The 21,107-nt window shown below is 38.4% G+C and overlaps 1 protein-coding gene across 13 annotated transcripts in view; it reads right to left on the bottom strand.

The window, feature by feature from the left end:
* RBFOX1 (RNA binding fox-1 homolog 1) overlaps positions 1–21,107 on the bottom strand; it is a 2,697,109-nt gene that overhangs the window by 397,418 nt on the left and 2,278,584 nt on the right. The window contains exon 1 of one of the 13 annotated variants that reach the window (XM_050966442.1): positions 9,698–9,925. The exons of 10 other annotated variants lie outside the window; for them this stretch is intronic. In XM_050966442.1, the coding sequence (XP_050822399.1) occupies positions 9,698–9,784 (87 nt within the window). In that variant the 5' untranslated portion in view covers positions 9,785–9,925. Of the gene's footprint in view, positions 1–9,697; positions 9,926–21,107 lie in introns of those variants that run through there. 2 more of the 13 variants (XM_050966443.1, XM_050966441.1) reach the window with 2 other exon arrangements.

The raw sequence follows: 21,107 nt of genomic DNA on the forward strand, positions 1-21,107 counted from the left end.
CTACGAGCAGGAGTGAGGGACCCTCCACCGAATTGCCACCGAATACTTGAAAGTGCTGCCCTGCTCCGGAGTGGCCGCCTCAAAGACCTGCTTGATAAACTGGTGCCTGGAGCCAGCCCTGGTGAAGTGGACAAGAGCCTACCTACCTGTTCCATCACATCTATTTTTATTATCTGTCACATATATAGGAGATAAGAAACTACAAGTGGCAATGATTCTGTCTTAGAATTTATAAGAGGTTGAAAATTGATTAAGCCTAAATTGGGTGGACTCACGACTTAGGTTCCAACCTTAAACTTTACACCTCACTTCTACACTTCTAAGTTCACAATGAAAAGCAAAATGCAAGTTCCAAATATGTTTTATTATTCATGTTTCAAGTTCCAATATTCAAAATAACTCAGCAATTTTCTAGTGATACTTGGGTAGGTACCAAGGCTGAAGACTCCTTTGTCCAGGATATAGGAGATTTTAGTCTTATCCTTTTGTCAGTGGAGTCGAAGGAAGTCAATTATTAAGTGCAGGTCCACTCAACCCTCAGACTAATCTAATGCAGGGAAAATGGCAAGAATGGAATAGGGTAAAGAAGATGCACAACAGATATCTTTTGGCACTCAAATAAGGTATAGTTAAGGAAAAAAAGCAGTATGAAAGAATGTTATGTCCAGAAACACTCACCAAAACCCCAAATCAAAACAAGAAAATCTATATTAATTTATTTCCAAGGATAGTTAGAATATGTTAACGACTTCCAACACAGGGACAGCCAAAACAGCTGCAATTTTTTTTTTGGTTCAATCTGACCTTGTAATTTGCCACCCATAGTTAGGTGCGATCACAAATGCTAATAATTAACACTTTCAAGTACTTTACCCACTAACAAAACTGGATGCTGGGTTAAGTATACACTTTGATGTATTTTCAAGAAAACAAACAAAATAATCCATCATCTGCCTTAACTCTTAAAATGTCTCCTGGACGTAGAAAGAGTAGAGGACATGTCAAGATTTCAGGAATGGCAAACTGAGACCAGAAGCAGAACAGGTATATTCACCATCAACAAATTATCTCGGACTTACCATTAGTTCTCATCTGTCAGAATATTTTCCTGTACTCCTTGGTCCCAGATACCTATGATATTAATTGCAGTACTAAAAATCATAAACTTTGCAACTGAGAAAGTAAAAGGAACTATATTTCAGCAGTGTAACTGCTGAATGAGACCCCAGCAATGCCACTGTTCAATGGGTGCACATGCTGAGGTTCAAAGTTGCCTCTTTAAATCAAAGCAAAACAAAAGAAACTTCCTAAACCTACAGTAAAACCAAGCAGACATCATTCATGTTTATTAGCCTTTTTGATATATACATTGCTGTTTTGAAAAGAGCATGATTGAAACATACCAATGATATCCCGGAAATATGCTATTCTTCACCCAGATTATTCCAAATTTTATGAAGCCATGTATTATAAAAAACAGACAAGCATGGTATCTGTAAAAATATATGTCCTAGTTCTTTAAGTATATAGCAAGAAACCAGGCAGACGTGCTGCTGCAGAAGGTTCTAGGCCAAAGCAAGAGAGACAGAGAGAGGACAGCTTTTTTTCCTTATTCTAGTAAAGTTTTTTATTCAGGGTTCTGTAATTCCTTACAACTGTCACATAACATGAAAAGAAAATGCCAGCATTTGGCCTTCCACTGAATGGCCTTAGTCAAAGGAGAACTTAGTCAGATTCTGAACCACAATAAAATTTCACACGGAGTGGCAAAGTACAGGTCAGCTTGTTAATTTATGCAATCGGGATGAAGCTGAAAATGTTAATAAATCATTTGCCATCACTGAGGGAAAAGAGAGGAATCTCTATTACAACTTTCTTATAAAATCTGAGCAACACTGCACTCCAAAAAAAGGAATGAAATACACAAATGGGTACTCTGCTACCAAAGGGTGCAGGGTCCTTTAAACCATGTGTAAGTCTTTATAAAGGACCACTGAATAAACACAGAGCTGTGACCATTAAGATTACTAATTTGACCTCCTGCATACACAGCCCATAGAATTACACTTTCATTGTGGCACCATGGCACTAAGACAAAGGGCAATATAAGTGTGCAAAGGCTTACTTTATTTAATAAACCAGTCAGAATTAAACAAGATTAAGTCAGCTTCATAGCTTCTAAATCATACCAGGACCCTAAAAAATCTGAAGGATCAACGGGGCTCATTGACAAGGTACTATCCACCTCTAAGGACTTCCCAGGTACACAATCCACACTGGGTTTAAATCCACCTCTAGCATCTAAAAAATACTTTGTCTAAGACTGTATTGTTCATTAATGAAGCTTGTGGTCTGTCACTGAAATTATCGACACCCTGAAAATATTCTGTTAACCTCTCTCATGCTCATATGCTTCCCTCTGAATCAATTATAAGTGAAACAACAGCACAGCAAATATTTGGTAAAACTGTGATTCCATTATTCACACTGAAAAGTATCTTATAACAAAAGCAGCCACATGAACTTCAGTGAAACTACTTAGGATTTAAAGTGCTATTCAATTTATTTCAATATGAGTAAGGGGTTCACAGTTTGGCCCACTGAACTGATCATCTAAACCTGTTTATGACTGCTATCTTTGAACCCATCACTCCTTGCTTGGGCTATTTCCCATATTCCTTTTGTTTAGCACATATGATACCAGTATTGTTCTCTCTAACAATTTTTGAACATACTCCCATGGGGCAGACAGAGCTGTTCTATTTGCCTTGACACACATTTCTGGCCAGTCAATTTCATATGGGAACCAGCTGATACTATACACTATATATAAAAATATCGGTAATATGGGAAATTTTGAAAACAAATTTGAAGCTTTTCTAAAATATTAATGGATTGGACTACGTATTGAAGTGTGGTTATACTCCAAAAAGTGTGTAATACCAGAACCATCCTATCCTAATCAGCAGAGTTGATCCTGCTATATCTGCTTACTTTAGTGACAAAATACTTTATTTTACTTAAGATTCTTGTAAGCCTTCCAGCACCATTCCAGCTATGTGAGATGGAGTTGGATTCTATACCCAATACATATCAACACAGTTGTGAACTATGTTTCAATTGCACAAACAAATTCTGCTGTCAACTACACATGTACAGCCTTAGTGAAAACAATGGACTTGCAACACCTGGCGTAATCTGACTCACAGAATCTTTATTTTTTGGTGATGATGTATGAACCAAGAAGTACACGGCTTGATTTTCATATTCCAGCCCCAGTTTCCAGGCTAGCATTTAGCAGAGAAAAAGAACATTAAACTATTTTTGTATAGAAACTGAACAAATCGGATACAGAATCATTCACAGAGAACATACATGGAAACCCAGTAGGCCATTTGTAGTCACTTTTCAGAGTTGAACAATGCTTTTATGGCTTTTTAAAAAATAAATATATAGGGCTAGCTTGACAGAAAATTCGAATTCTCTAGAAATGTAACCCTTGGATAAATTTCTACATGAAGATTCCAATAATCTAAATCTTAAAAGTTACCATTTGCTTTTGGATAAATAAATATAAACCAGATTCTGCTCATGGATGTTTAGATTTCTTCCTTTACTCAACTTAAAAAAAGAAACAAAAATCTCAACACTGCAGGAGATGCAGTGTCCCAGACTTACCCAGCTCTTGTCATATCAAAGCACTGTGTTGACATATGGCATCTGACATATAAGCTGGTGACTCTACTTACATATCATGCTGTGCAAAACTGCCTGTTACCGACATCCTACATGAGATCAGGAGTAGGGGGAAAATACCATATCTGTTAGGTGGCACATACATTTTTTTGCCACTTTGTCAAGTCTATAAAAGACCTCCTGGCTAAGATGTGATAGAGAAAAAACTTGACAAAATATCAAGTAAAGTAGGATCTCCTGACTCACTAGAATTCTATGCACCAGACGATTTCTGAAACAGAGGATAACTAGAGAAAGATTTGCAGGCCAGTTAAGAGATATAAACGACCTTTTCCCTTATTGGAATGTTACCATCTAGACTGGTCTCAACAAGAAGGTCACTTGATCAGTGCCAAAGACACATTTATGTCAAAAATGTACACTCATCAAGTAGGCTACTATTTCTACCTTTTGTAGGAGAAAATACAAAAGCAGCTTGGGAAAACCCCCACATTCCTACAGTAACAATAACAGAACACATACCTTTCAAGCTGTCTACAACCTCTGGAGTAACTGACAGGTTTGATGAGTATGTGTGTTGCTTACACTGCTTGATCCATGTTTTAAAAGGGGAAAAAAACCCTTCAAGGAGGCTTAGACATTGATAACTGAAAAGAAATTATTGTAAACAAAGTCATATGGACCATGTCACCATCATCACCATCATCCTTCTTCCTCTTGCTCTTTCATTTCCTCCTACAAACATACACAGTACACAAGGGAGAGAAACTTTTTGACACTCAGCCTGTGCAAGTGAACAAAATACAAGCATACCCACTGGAAAATAAATAGCAAGGAAACAGTCAGATCAAAAGAGATAGCAGCAGCAAAACATGTTAGTCCTCCACTCACAGGACCAATGGAATATAAAGTATGGATAATAGAAGAATCCTGTCACCTGCACAACAACACACCTGAACAACAGTATCAAGCCAGAAATAATCTGCATCTAAGGAAAACCCTTTATTTTGCTGGGCTTTACAGAAGCTGATATAGCCACTTCAAATAAAAAAAATATTCATCTGCATCTAACTAGATAGTCATCTACAAGTGAGCAAAACAAATACATAAAACTGCAGGTGGCACTTTAACCAATGGAAAGGTTCCAAGACTACATTGGAAATTTTCAGCGCTTTCTTTTCAAGAACATGAATCATATAAAGTTTCCAGAATAAATGAATCCTTTTCAACTTACTACGATGTAGGCTAAAGCAGAATAATTTACCCATAGTACATTTTTGAAACACAGACTGCTTGCAACTAGAGATTATTCCAATATCTTGATGATGGTAGTTTATCACACTGATGTGAAATTCTTCTGAGTGATATCACTGTTACTATTTAGGTGTGCAACGCCAAGACTGTGATAGGTACCTTGCAGAATGTTATGAAGACAGGTTGTGAAGTAGTTTGCGCAACAGCTGACTCTACAGAGTTATCTCAAGTTTTCTATGAAAAATTCACCCAGTTCAACTGAAAACTAAAATAAAATAGAAATGATTTCAGATTATCTCCCTTCCAGCTGTCAGTCACTAACTTAAAGCACAATCACAGAAGCTCAACATCTTTTGAAAATCAAATGGGTCAGTTAATGACAATACACAAAGGAGAACCTTGACAGTTGTATGCACTTTGGACGCAAGTATATTATTACCTATAATTTATGGTAGTAGTACATCTACAACTTTAGGATAACAACATCACTAGGTAAGGATAGCTGCCCAGTAAATCACCACATGAACATCAATAGAGACCTGCCCCCCAAAAAACAAACAAAACCCTGTAAAAATAGTGAAAAGGAGCCAAGGTAATAAGCTTCAGCTTGAAGCCCACAAAACTAGCCTTTCCTTGTCCCTGTGCCAATTTATTAAAAAAAAAGTTCTTGCTAATACAGCATGCCTGAAGTGATCAAAATGACAGATGGCTGCTGCAGAAACAAATACTTTTTTGGAGTACTGATCTTAATCAGAAAAGACTGACAGTGTCTCTTTAATCTTTTAATTAAAAAAGTACTTTTCATATAAAATAGAAGAGTATTTCTCTTTAGTATTTTCAAGTACTTTCTTTCATTTAAAAATCCACGTAATTTTAACTTTAATAACTCTTTGCCTAATAATATGAAGAAGACACTTTCTGATGTTCTATGAACATGGGAGCGGAGCCTTCCAACCAGGCCAGGCAATAAATAATAAAACACTCAGCATTACAATGTCAGGTGTTAAGTTTGCATTTTTTAAATAATTAATAATAATCCTGCCATATAATCTTTCTAGAGTGATTGCACACATTTAGAATACTTAAAATAATAAAAGAGACCATTAACAGACATTTTCCCAAATTTCCTGTGAAATGTATTTTTAGATGTGTAACAGGCTTTTATCTTCCCCTCTGCCCCTCCAAAACACGTATGTTATACACTGCCTTTCAGTTTTTAAATTCCCATATTTTACATTTTGCAGTTTATAATATTAGAGATAACCACAAGTATGCTGTTCAAGGCTAATTCATACAACCTGTGCTACTGAGGAATTGTAGCGGCACATATCCAGGGTTAAGTCAGTACATAAATAGGCATGATCCTGCAACAGGATCCACACAGGCAGAACTTTATGGCCTTAAGTCAGTGGAGCTCTGTGTGAACATATAGGTTCCCCCATCTGGATACAATTACAGGATTGGGACAGCAGTCCAGTGCAGGGCAAGATGTCGCCTGCTAGACTGGCACCCCATGCTACATGGCACTTTTTGCCTCAACTGTCAGGAACAGTGTGATTGATCTTGTGAACTAGCGCTTACTGCACACAGCATATGTGGTTGTTGGACTGTGGCTTTGTGCCTGGTGGGAACTAACTGTGTTAGCCATATAAATCTGTCAGTGCATCTTGAGTACCAAGTCAGGATAACATCTCTCCTCCCACATCATGCACAGTGCTGTTTATGCAGATTTGTACTTTCATGCAACACTTTCTGCAGCATATCTGTGTGTCAAACATTTGCCTGCATTTCCTGATCAAATTGTTTATCAGGGAAAGTTTGCTGCTCTGTTGTGGAAATAGCTTTTCCATCTGGCAAGGCTTAACATGGCAGAAGTGGGGAGAGGCAGGATGCACAGATGGATTTTATGGAGGAAGTTAGGGAAAGGTGCTGGCAAAGGCTGTAGCTGCAGCTGTGGTACCAAGGTAGGAGAATGTCTGCAGGCTGGGGAGCAAATCATTGGAGTATCAAAGAATGGAAGTTCTCTGTGAAGATCCATGTTCTGTCTGCCGCATGATGAGAAGTAAAACTATTATGATGCACAACTCAGAGTAACCATTTGTATTTTTTTTGGCCCATATGACCATATTTCTGGTTGTTCCATAGGTGACTGACCTCTATACAGTTTTAAGTTTTGACTGTTGAGACTAATGTTAGAGGAATCCCTCCCCAGAAGTGTGTTAGAGTTTCTACATAAATGTTAAAAAGGAATGATTTGATATACTTTTGTATTATACAAACAAGCCTCTAAAGAGGTCAAAATCACCCAGAAAACTCAAGTAGGTCCTTTTGAGGTAGTCTGCATTTGAAAATGTTTCATGTTCGAGGCCCCAATCCTGCAGGGGGTCCGCCCATGTGAATCTAGTTACAGGATCAGGGCCTAATCAAGGCATTTAAATGCTGCTTTAGTTAAAAACCCAACACATCCTTAACTGCAAAGTCCCAGGATGCCTCTATAATCTTAGATTAACCTACTTGCTTTTCTCTTCTTTTACTAATTCAAATAAATAAAGGTGTCTAATAAAAAAATTGCTTTCCTTACAAGTTTTAAATATTATGCAATCACCATTTTCTTGATAAGAAGGAAGTAACATCATATTCTCTTTACCAACCTTTGGGTTATAGATATTTTATGCTGGTCTTAGTTTCAGAGAGAGAAAAAATAGAAATCACCAACCTAAATATTTTTTCTTAAGTAAAACCTGTATCATTCTCCAGTGCACTGCTTCTAGATGTAAACATTTTAATATCATATGTTGGCTCAGTGTATCAGAAATACAGCTAATCTTTCTCACCACAAGCTTTCAGGACAGTCAGTACAAGGTTGCACCCACTATGCTTGTGAATTGCTTACTAAATAGTTTGCTTTTAATAATTACAGTTCTCAGGTATAAGATTTGGGCAGAAGGAGAAGGATGAGAAGAGTCTACATACTGGAGATGAGTCTGCTGTATCTGCAAACATAATTAACTATTGTTTCCTAGAACAATTTATTGGGTTTTACAACTATCCGAAAGGTGCTAATGGCATCCTAACAGCAGCCCTGGATGATTCTCAAAAAAAATAAATAAATAAAAGACTAAAAGAAGGCATCCCAAATTTTCAAAGGACCCTTACTTCTAATCTATCTGCTTAGATAATGCGTCCAGAGTGGCATTTTGTAATGACAGCATCTTTCCAACAAATCAATAGTTATTTAATTCCCAACAAGCTCTCGAGTCCATTAAACCTGATTACATTCACCCATTTCAGTTGGGTGCAGTTATTTTTCCTACTCCGGCACTTAATCTATAACAGGAACTTATGAGAACTTTCAAAAGCAATTTCAGCATCAATCAGCATAGAGTGAAAGGCACAATTTGCTTGTAATTATTTATTGGACAGGATAGCAGAAGGTCTGACTGAGCTCTGGTGTCCGACCTTCACCCCCAAATTCTAATGGATATGAAGACCTGCTTGACGTTTCCAATTCTGTTATTGTGTCAGCTGCATAAAAAGTATTGTTAGCTCGCATGTGCCAGAAAGCATATGTAGTTTTCAATATTGATAATGGCCAGTCTTGCATGGATCAATACATTTTTGCTTCATACATGTGTGTCTGATATTGAGTGAACTCTTAAGTGAAGGAAACAACTAGCAATTCTGGATTAGTGAATGGTCATTCCATTTGGAATAACCTGGCATTTTGTGGCTTCCTCTCTCTCCCCTCATGCCACAACCAACCTATTATAACAAACAAGGGATGCAATCAAAGTGGAAAACAAATTTGTCTCACCACAGTTTTATTCTACTGACACTGTAAAACACTACATTCCACTTCTCTTAACTCCGTTTTTTGTTCTTGTTAATGCATAATGACCTAATTATTGCCATATATGGGATGCACAAGATTTGTACATTGTATTATATTTTGGCCATGCTATTTTGAATATTTTAAAGACACCTTGTTTTGTTTAATACCATAAGCAAAGGGATATATTTTCCTTAATAAACATCTTCAAGACAAACCTTTACAAAATCCTAAATTTATCTAGCAATAGAAAACTGATGTGCTTTAAAAGTAAAAAATGAAGAAATAACTTCCCCTCCCCCAAAACCAAACCAACACAGACAAAAAAAATCCCATAATAGCCAGTTAACGTCTAAAACACAGAACTTTCCTATGGAACCAGATTCTTACTATTTTTCAAGTTCAAAAAGGCAGATTTGATCTATAAAAATAACATTTTTTCACACCAAAAAAAACCCTCTTATTAAAACACAGACATTAATGTGAAGCATAATATATGAATTAATGCATATTTAATGCTTCTCATATTTGCTTTGCTAAAGCACTTAACTGAACCACATCATGATAAGTTACTTTGTCTCATGGTCTGCCATGGGAATGCTGAGTCCCTCAGAAAGCTAGAATGGATAGCAAATCCTCTGCCCTGTGGTCAACCTCATGAAGCAAAGGCATGAATGTTAAACAGCAGTCAGATCAATACAAGCAAATATAGCTCAACTACACCATTTATTCAGCCATGAGAGATGTCAATACACAGATTAGGGTGATCCATCTTTTTGATTTCCTACTGTCTTCTCACTGACTACATGAGGGCTTTTGCCTGTATTAAAAGTGTTTGCTTTCTCAACCATAAAAATTCCAATTATTACTCTAAGTGCACTAGAGTTAAGTTGCTTGTTGGAAGCGGCCTAGCATTACCTGAACAAGTCCAGCGGAGTACGAGGCTGCTGGCAGAATCATGGGCACTCCGTATGGATGTAGCAAAACTCCTTGAGACGACAACATGGTTTAAGTGATTGTTATTACTCCCACTAATGCTAAACACATCAGCTGAAAGTCAGGGGAAAATCTATATCCCAACTTCTTCAAAACTCAAGAGCTAGAACTAAGTAACTTCCTTCAGGGCCAAAGCCCACATCAGCTGTTGGAAAAAAAATTATAATAAAATAAAATAAATTGATGTCAGCAACTCCTAATGTTAAAATTTTCTTCAGAGACAACAGATAGCAAAAGAACAGCTGCAAAGCTAAGTCTATTAAAAGGGAAGGTGCTATTTTGAGAGCAGCTTAAATAACATGACTTACCAACTACTCTTCGTTAATTTAGATTTTTAAAAGAAATACACATGCCAAGATCCTCCAAGTTGTTCCTGGCAGATGAAAGAAGACTAGAATTCATTTTGGTTACAATACAGGGGAATACATACCAATGGTGACTATTTTTAGAAGCTAGTCTTTTAGAATTATATATATATATATATATATTATATATATAATTCTAAAAGACTAGCTTCTATAATAGTCATATATATATAGTATTAAAATAGCAGCATTAGAATAAGAATTTAAAATTTAGTTTTATGCTACTTATATACATATTGTCTTTATTTTGCTTGATTGCCTTTTGTCTATTTTGAGTATTTCTCAGTAGTTAAATATTTATATTATAATGTTGCCTCTATTCACTGTTCAATGGTCTAGTATAATCTTTTCTAACCATTTACAACGTACTGTTTTTGTTGCATTGATCACAGAGGGTTTTAAAGGTGAACTGACTATACTTTCAAAGAATTTTGCATTCCTTCTCCTATTAAACTTATGTCCTCCCTGTAAGAGAGATAAAGCATAGTCTATGCTGCCGTAAACCAAACAAAATGGCCTTGTTATTTAATGTACTCTCTATCTCTCTCTATCTAAGCAGGTTCATTTGAGACAAAACAAACTCGAAAGCAATAGTTTTCAAAAGTGTACTAGTCATTAGGATCTATGTTCAAATATACAGCCTATAATGCGCCTTCAGTTGCAAATATGATTAATGATATGGATTAAAAATTAGGCTTTTTTCTTCATTACAGAATTACTTAGGTGCTTAAAACTTCCTTTTACAAAATTAAAAATATCATTTCCTTCAGTCTCTGAATAGCCGGGATGCTTCACACCACTAATTCCAGTTACTTGATTTTGCTGCATAATTACTTTTCTAGATTACTAACCGCAGACAAGATTTGATGTGATATTCAATTATTTAATGTCACATTTTGGCCATATTGAAAGATTTTCAGTAATTGACTCTCATGTATCAAAGCAGCCATGTTACATGATTCAGAAATCTCCCACAGCAGCTGCATGGTGACCTCTGTTACTAACGACCTTACACCATTTCTAACTTTAGATACTGAATTGTGACCTTCTATGCCGCTTTTCCTTTCTTTTTTCTTTTTTTTTTTTTTTTTGAGAGAGATTGCCATTAAGGACACAGCAATCATCACATGATAGAATAATATTTACCCATCTCTGTCTTCCGTTCATAGAGAGCTCCACTTTTCTGTTGGGGATAATACTGTTCACATTAGTTATCTAAATATACTAGGCTATTAATCATATCCCATGTTGTTGTTCTTATTAATAAGTTACAGAACTCTCTACAATGTAATTATCAGGCATACACCAGGCTGACACATGGGGCTTATTGCTTAAAGTTTTTCATCAACTCCATTACAAAACCACTTGTTAACCTTAATACAGAAATACAGAAATATAGAAACAAAGGCCAAACAACAGAAAATCCAAGTTCTGGCTGTCTGGTTGAGCCCTTTTGGGGCTATCCCATATGTGCATCATCTAGCTCCCAGTTCAGGCAAACCTCTGTGAATCAAAAGCACAGAAATATACACAGCATTACTCACATCGTCTTCCTGTGCCAGATTCTGATCTCATGCCACAACTCCACTGGCTTCAACCGTTTACACCAACATAAGTGATATCAGAATAAAGCCCCAGAAAAGCTTTGATTTGTTACAAGTTTTTCAGACCTCTTTTTGCCTTATTTTTATTCCCACTTAGGAGGAATATTTTGATAACCTAGGGCTTCATCCTGTAAGGTGCCTGGCCCCAACCATGCAGAATATTTAAGTATGTTAACAGTCCATTTACTTCAAATGGCTCATCGCATGCTTAAAGTTAAGGATGTGCAAAGTCAATGCTTTGGCTGGATCGGGGCCAAAATGCTCAGCACTCTGAAAGATTAATCCTCTACTGAGGGCATGGATGGTAACAAATTTTCCTCCAGCCTTCCCTTGCTGCCCAGCTATTTCAAGCAACCCTTCAGTTTTAATTGTCAAGGTGTTTTCTTTTAGAAAAATATTACAATGCTGATATAAAAACAAACAACAACAACAAAAACCCACCTTCAATATGCTAACTGAAGGGATGGTTTGTTTCAGCTACCCTTTCCCAAGCCCAGACCTCCTAGTTTTTGTGAAAACTCAAAGTTTTCATTAAGAATTCCCAAGGACCACGTGGAAACTGAGGAATGACTCCTCCCCGTTAAAAAAAAAGAATAAAAGAAAAGCAGAAATGAAAATAAATTGATATGTTAAAAGTACTCCCCTTTTTCTTTCACCAGGGACAAATTTTTTTTACAACTACCGATAAAAGAAAAATATTTTTGTAAGGTATTTATCAGGGGGTCGTCAACCTTTCAGAAGTGGTGTGCCGAATCTTCATTTATTCACTCTAATTTAAGGTTTCGTGTGCCAGTAATACATGTTAATGTTTTTAGAAGGTCTCTTTCTATAAGTCCATAATATATAACTAAACTACACCTCTACCCCGATATAACGCTGTCCTCGGGAGCCAAAAAATTTTACCGCGTTATAGGTGAAATCGCATTATATCAAACTTGCTTTGATCCGCCAGAGCGTGCACACACACATACACACTCCAACCCTGAGTGGTGCTTTACCGCATTATATCCGAATTCATGTTATATTGGATCACATTATATTGGGGTAGAGATGTATTGTTGTATGTATAGTAAATAAGGTTTTTAAAATGTTTAAGAAGCTTCATTTAAAACTGAATTAAAATGCAGAGCCCCTTGGATCGGTGGCCAGGACCCGGGCAGTGTGAGTGCCACTGAAAATCAGCTTGTGTGCCACATTCAGCACACATGCCATAGGCTGCCTACCCCTGGTTTGCTCCAGGGTACATTGCTTGATTTAAAAAAATGGGCACTACAATTTAAGCATTCAGCTATGTTAGGATGTATATTCCTGGGTGACATCACCTGAACTGCAGCCCAGATACTCATCAATGCACACTGTCTTTCAGCTCATTGTTAAACAAACACTCATGGCTTTTCTCATCAAGTAAACAACACATCATTTGAGTTAATTCATGCACGGGATTCAAAATATCCACATTGCAGATGAATTGAGCAATCAATCAATCAGACTTTGCCTTCTACGGTTGTGTTCAGCAACGACACTGCTACTACAGACATGAAATGTTCTAGCTCAGGTTCCGCTGCTTCCATACTAAAGCAATAATCTGAAATCAAACAGAGAAATAAAAGACAGAATATGTCTGTGAATTGGGCAACATGTTGTTATAGATCATGAAACAAAGAGGGTGAGGAAAGGGTCAGGGTGTTTATCTTAAATCAATATAGTCCTAAGTGAGACTTTAAATAACGATGGGAGGGGGAGGGGAACACAAAAGTTTTTCAGGCAAAGTAAAGGCCTATTTTTATTACAATTTAAGATAAACAGGCTTGAGAATTATGCCCAAAACCACTCCGCCAGGGCATTCAAAGAAGATCCCTGCAATGAAGTCCTAGACCAACCAATGGTGCACATTCTTAGCACAGTCTCAGAAGGTACAGACAGCAAAGCTCTATCTAGTCCATCCCCTTACCAATGCAGGATTGCTCTTTACTTTACATTTCCTAGCTCCTCATCCTACCTAGTTTCAAATGTTCCACAGGAAGTCTTTTCACACTCATCCCGAGACACTATATCTGAGCTAAATACAACACTATACTGAAGTTCCTCCACACAATATTCAGCCTAAATTTTCCATCTTAGTTTCATCCTAACTTTATGAATATTAGAATAAATATTTCTACTATCCCCTTAGTGTATACACCCTATTTGTAGCCTATGATCACACTCCGATTGGCCAAGCTGTATTTCACTCTTTTAATCTTTCCTCACAGATCAAGCCCTCCCACCGAAAGATCATCTTTCTTATTCTTCCCTGAACTTCCTGCAGGTTGTCCCTGTAATATGTCAGTGGTCTGGTAATGGGATGCCCAGAACTAAGTGTAGCACCTAGTTGTTTATCAACACTCTTTTACAGTCTCTTGGCCAGTTTTTGGTTCTTCACACAGTTCTGTTTCCAGCCATTAGGCTAACAAAATGTTAGGTGCAGTATCGTATCCATTTTATAAGACACAGAGTCAGAACGGCCATTGGTCACTCCTTGCTGATACAAGTAGGCTCAGAGGCTGCCTCAAGAATTATTAAGCACATCCATTAAACAAAAGGTCAGCAAATTGCGGAGCCTCACCTCTCTACTCTTCAGTTTTTCTACCAGCGTTATGTCATATGATGGCTGCCACTTGCATCACAACACTGGTTTTCCCAAGACCTTATCCCTCACCTGCCACCTCAGTTCCTGGAAAGAAACTGTCAGCGATCAGAGGTTGGAAACACTGTCCAACAAACGGAAAGCCTTCCAGCTGCTCAAGCTTGGTCTCCTTCCTCAGATGCTGCTTCTATTCCTGCTCTTCCAAGCACAGGTTCAAGTATCCAGTATCCAGGCAAACCACACGAACAGCCAGCTTCCAACTCCACTACTTCTATCACAGTTAATAATGGGGCTGAGGCACAACAAAGAACCCTTTAAGGGTATGTCTGTGCAGCAAAGAAAAATCTGCTGCTGCGCTGTGCCAGCCAACTTGGGCTTGTGGGGGGGGCTCTGGCTGAGGGACTGTTACATAGATGTATAGACTTCCAAGCTTGGGCTGGAGCCTGGACTTTAGGACTCTGCGAGGTATGAGGGTCTCAGAGCTTGGGCTTCAGCCCAAGCCCAGAAGTTGACACAGCAATGAAATAGGCCCATAGCCCAAGTCCCATGAGCCTGAGTCGGCTGGCACAGGCCAGCTGTGGGCTTTTCTTTGCTGTGTGACTACAACCACTATACACTCACATTTGGCCACATCACATATTCCAAAGACTATGCCACTTGAGCCTGTGCCAGAAGTCTGGTTCATCCGGGCCAAGAAAATGAGATTAAAGAGTTTGGTTTAGGGCCCTAGCTATGCCCAGCATGCAGGACAGGGATGAGCCTTGGGACTTACAACTGTGTGGGCCTGTCTTTCCTCCCAAGTGTATGGAACTTGTGTGGGGTACAGCATATTTGGTAGTACCATGTGTTTGTGCTAAAAGAAGAATTTCCCTTTGAAAGTGATTTCTGATCATATAAGTGCTGGGAGACACTTTAGAAATGGGCTAAGGCTCAAAATTAATGATAACTAGTTCTTTTCAGCATATGGACAGTGGTCTCCCCATCACCATGGCTGAATCAGGTATGTACCTATGCAATGGGCATGCTGGAAAGGGAGGAGTTCCCACTACAGAGGAAAGAGTTGCTCAATTTTTTTAAAAAGGATGGCAAGTCTGGTGATTTTAAGGCTGTGTTCTAGTCCAACTGGTTTAATGGTTTTATGGGAATTGGTGGAAGTTTATCCTCAGCAAAAAGGCAGGAAATACGTTTGGGAGGGCTTTTGTAGTGGTTTTAGGAGACCATAGAAAAGGTCCTAATATTCACATTCAGGGCAAGTTAGTTCCTTTGGGATGATGTTCTGATATTGTTAGAATAATATATCAACAAGTGCTGACTGATGATTACATTACCATCTGCTTTCTCCTATTTCCCCTGCCCTAGCTGAGGTCTCACATGTGAGCACTGTCCTTGGGAAACATTTGTACCTAAAGCAACAATGATAAATGATCCAGTTGACCTCCAGATGTCTTCTGTATTGCCAGTCCTTTGACCAGCTCGCAGCCCTAAATTTCAAAAATGGAATCGTGTTCACTCTGTATCTTTTCCTAGTGTATGCTGAAGACGTTGATCTGCTTAGTTTCCGTAAAAGGGACATGTTGTTATGACATGGATATGCCAATATTACTAGCTCTCCTCTTTAGCTTCAGAGGACTTCAGTTCCTACTGAGGTCATAACTGAAGACACACACTTTTCATCTACAGCCCTTTACCACAGTAATTTCCTGTTTACTGAGTCATAAACCTCTATTCACTTACATAAGCCTTGATACTTGGAGAACTTTCCAGATCTCAGATCAGAGGCTGGGCTTCCCCTTCATTCTCAATAAAAGGGCCTGTCATCATCCTTACATATCCAAGCAGTGAGCTCGACACCATGACTTGAGTAATTCCCCCCTCTTGAAAAGATAGACAAGCAGAGAACCTGCTTGGCCTTCCAACCTGTGCATGCAGAACAGAAACACTCAAATTAACTGTTTGCCTGCTTTTTTTAGGATCCCACAGGTATGCTCATGTAAACCTATCAGCCTGCCACCTACACCACCTTCATTGACAAAAACAAGGTAATATGGATTTTGAGGCTTCACTAATTTAATGGCTCAGACACTGGATAAGCAAGGAAGATGACCTGGACATTAGGCTATACGAGAAATCACACAGAACATTCATTTTTCAAAATCCCTCTCTTCCTTCCCATTTTGGTGACCCTCTCTCCCTTTAGAAATGCCAGATACTTGAAGTGGTTCCAAAGTTTACGGTGACACAAGACCAGCTTTAACCAATCAACTCCTAAGAAGGCTAAGGCTGGTCAGGAAATTCATGGCTTTGAATGTTTTTATTTGTTAAAGGAGCTCCCTTGCTCATGGGTTGTTGCCCTGGACCACACAGAGCTGTCCATTGCAATGCTGAAGGAAACAAGTATTGCTTTGTCTGCCAAGATCTCCTATCTGGTTTCTATTGCCTTATGCACACAAAAAATATTTCTTGTCCTGACCCTATGAGCCCCTTTGTACTAACTGGCAAAGGGCACACCCAACACACACTTTGCCAGAATATTTAGCCAAATAGCATCTTGTAAGGTCTCATGTGAAAACTGGCGATAGATATCACTGTGTGGGGTACATGTGGGTTGTTCATAAAAAATTATATATAGGTACTGGAAATATGCTCTTAAAATAGGTTTTCAGAGGTTAAGGATACAAAGTCTGACCTAGACAAAGGAATGTTTGTGTCTCCAATACAAGTTGAGCAATGGTGAGGTGGACAGACTGGTGTGGAAGGGAGCTGGCAATCCAGCAAAATTCATTCTCGTCGACACAGATAGGTAACACAGTGACTTATGGTTCTGGGCTGCCCTGAGGAGAACATCGAAGACTCACATAGGTTATTTATGGTAGGGAGCATAATTAGGCTTGGAATTATTAGATTTTTGTCAGTAAATATAATTAAACATCAATTTCACTGCACATACACAAACCAATGAAAAAATATTTCCACTGATCATAATTAAAATTTACAGATGGGAAAAATAAGAAGAATGCTGCCTGTGAACTTAAGAGTTTTATTTAAGTATTTTTACTTTGTATATTTTGACTTGATGTTGACTGTTTATGTTTGAACAGTTATAAAGCTTGAACTTTTTGAACTCTATCATCATTACATAATTATCTAGCATACCCTGTTGTCACCCCTCCCCCGCTAAATCGACCACCGGTGCATCGATCGCCGCAGCGTCGATCCTCCAGTAAGTGTAGACAAGCCCTAAATCATCAAAATAAAAATTGAATACTGCCAAGCTTATGTATAATGCAGGAATAGGCTACATCACTTGCACTTATGGCAACACCACTCTGGCTTCCTATCCTTTTTGTGAAGGACCAGGGCTACTTGACCAAAACTATATATCTCTCTATTCTACTGCTCCTAGTATACTGAATCTCCTCTTCAGTGCTGCCTTCTATACTGCTCTGGTGGGGACAATCCAGGTCCCACATCCAGTCCACATTGGCATTCTCCACCATGAAGACCTGTGCCTGTGACCTAGGACTTTTGACCTTTACCTATGTTTCTCCAAAACAAAGTCAGAGGTGTTTAGGTATACTCCTCAACCTCAAACAGTTCCCACAATTCCTTTTTGGGTCAAGATCCCAACAATTACAACACCTGCAATTTCAGATTTAAATAGCTGAAATCAGGAAATTTGCAATTTTTAGAATCTTCTGAATGTGAAATTGACTAAAACGGACCATGAATTTGGTAGGGCCCTATACATGAGGACAAAACACCCTGCAACAGAATGCCTGCTCTCAGCTGTCCTCTGATAGACACCACCATTTGTCAGACAGGATCACAGAACCATAATGACTCATTCATTCTAAATCAGTGCATCCAAGCTCTGAGTCATTGCTGATTACCAGACTCAAGTTATGGGTAGATGAAACATTTTTCATCATTACATCAGTCCCAAGGAAGTTTTCCCCACAACTGCACAGACATCTAACATGTCTATTATTTCTCAAATATGTTACTCCTTTGCTTCACCTGGAATGGTGGAGCATCAAACTACTATGCAGTGTACAGATTTTTCAGCACAACTTTCTCCCATTAATACACAAGTTATCTGCTAGCAAGGACTTTGGCTTCCAGCTTAGCTTGCCTCTGAGGAAAGTTCATCTCACTTGGACTGATGGTGATGGCAGCTATGGCCTCTATTTATAAACACCACTACTACAGACATGTGCACACATAGGGTGATCATCATTCACCTCAGAGGCATCAATTTCATTAAAGACAGCAGCGTGGAATGAATGTTCTAAGTGAACAGTAACTAGATTCCACTGACAAGTAAATCATTCAAAGCCACCAAGTAACTATTTTCCAAACTCTAAATGAGACAAAACTTGGACAGCAGCTAACAAAAACTGTGTGGTAGACTGCTCAGAAGGAATTTCAGTTTAGAGCAGAGGATCTCCCCATTCTCTTTGGAGATACAGCATCTAGGCACGAGAAGGTGAAGTATAATTGTCCCAGCCTATTTCATACTCAGGGTATACACTTATCTGACAATGATTTTTTTATTTTTTTTTATTTTTGCCATTTTACCATAGCTTGAGGTTTGGCTAGGATCTATGTAGAGGGTAAAGCCAGCTAAACTCATAGCTACCACCACCAAAGACAGGCAATCCTGACAGCAGATATCAGAAGAGTCATACTGACTAGTATAAAAGGTCAGTTAACCTCCAAACCTGTGGTTGAGGAATAGAAAAGACGCATTATTCTGCAAAGATATGCACTTTCCTGTAGAGATTCAGCATCAACCCAGAATCCAGGATGGATGGATGGATCTGCTTCTATGACAACATGCTCTCTCTGATGTTATCTCATACAGTTGTTCTGCAGAACTGTAGTCTTATTTAGACCTTGGGACAAACCAGCCTGTTCAGGGCTTGGTATTGGCTGGGATACCAGAGTACCAAAACAGGCTAGCTATTCAACTACGAGATTACCAGAATAGAAAACCACAACCCTGACTGTTAGATCAGTGCCAAAGGGTAAGAGGAGGTCAGTGATAGCAAAAGAGTGACTAACTATCTCTTTCCTTGTATGCAGTGTAGTTGTAGCCATGTTGGTTCCAGGATATTGGAGAGACACAGTGGGTGAGGTACTATCTTTTATTGGGACATTTTCTGTTGGTGAGAGAAACAAGGTTTCAAGCTGCACAGAGCTCTCCTTCAGCTTTGTGTGGCTCGAAAGCTTGTCTCTCACCAACAACAGTTGGTCCAATAAAAGATATAGAGACAAGGTGAGTGAGGTACTATTTCCTTCCTTGTCATCCATCAGCTGACAATACTTCCTGCTTTTGGGTTAATTTCTAGCTGTTTCTCTCTCTTTCTAATAAAATAAAATGATGCCTTTGCAGCCACTTTTTAAATTTTGGTTTTCATCAACCTTCACTGGTAACTGTCTTTGGAATATTCCAGCCAAGGACTGAGGTAAGATTGTACAGTGGGGAGGAACAACTAAAGAGGATTAATTTTATTTGGATTGAAATGAGTTTGTCAACTGGATACAAGGGATATTAATTGGAGATGAGAGAGATTTTGTAGCTGCAAGGGAGAGGGCACAGGGTGAACAGCTTTCTGCTCACACCCCGCTTCGCCCCCAATTTGAGAATTTAAAATATTCCCAAACCTACTTCATTTCATCAAAGCATGTTTAGACATCAGCAAATTAAACTCTCTTTAGGGTTGTGAACCCTGTGAACAGCTTACTAGTGGGATTTCCTCCAAGGTATTCCAATACTAAACATTCCTGTTAGTGGAAAGCACGATATGAACAGAAATGTGTGTGATCACCTGGGATTCATGGCTTTGCTGAGAAATGAGTAGAGAATGATCAGAGGAGTCGTTCTTTATTCAGCATTAATGGGTATTAAAACGGAAGAGATGTAACACTCCACTTGTCCAACTCACCTTCACATGCATCCCTTTGCTTATTGTTCCTCTACATGATTAGCTTAAGGGGATCGCCGACTGCACTAATAGTTCCTGTTGTGTTGTTTTCACAGACACAACGTGCACACATCATGATTGCAAATGCTATTTTTGGAACATTCTCTTGGTATTGAAATGAAAGAAAAGTGCTGCATAGCTATTTCTATAGAATTGTCACTTTCAGGATAATTAATAAGCCAAGTGGGAGTAGTGAAAACTTTTATAGAAACTATTTTGAAAAACATACAATTCCCTGGAATTTTTACTTCAAGATGATGCTCCTTTGTCGCCTTCTTCCCTACATGTTTTGCCTAATCTAGTACTACCACATAAACTAAGAAAGGGACTTCTTTTCAGTTTTCTACTAATCTATTTGCCTATTTATGAAACTAATGGAAAAGTTGGACAAGCTGAGGTAACGTTCATACTTTCTCATTCAACTTAACGGATTTATTAAAGTAAATGCAATTACGGGTAATGTTATGATCTATGGGACAAATTCTGCCTTGTAATGGGTATACATTCAACGCCAGAAAACTGCAGGCCACAGTAAGAAGCTGGAATACATGTTAGAAGCTGGCTCCATTCAGCCCCCTTCACAAATTAATGAAAAATAATTATCCATGGGTGACTCCTGATGTTTATCATAGAGCAATATAACTGTACATTGTCCTAATGGAAGTGGGCATGATCCACACACAAATAATATATATATATATATACACACACACACACACAAACAACTAAACTCTCTTTAAATACATGCAT

Source organism: Gopherus flavomarginatus, chromosome 9, assembly GCF_025201925.1.
Source record: "Gopherus flavomarginatus isolate rGopFla2 chromosome 9, rGopFla2.mat.asm, whole genome shotgun sequence".
NCBI classification, from domain to species: Eukaryota; Metazoa; Chordata; order Testudines; family Testudinidae; genus Gopherus; species Gopherus flavomarginatus.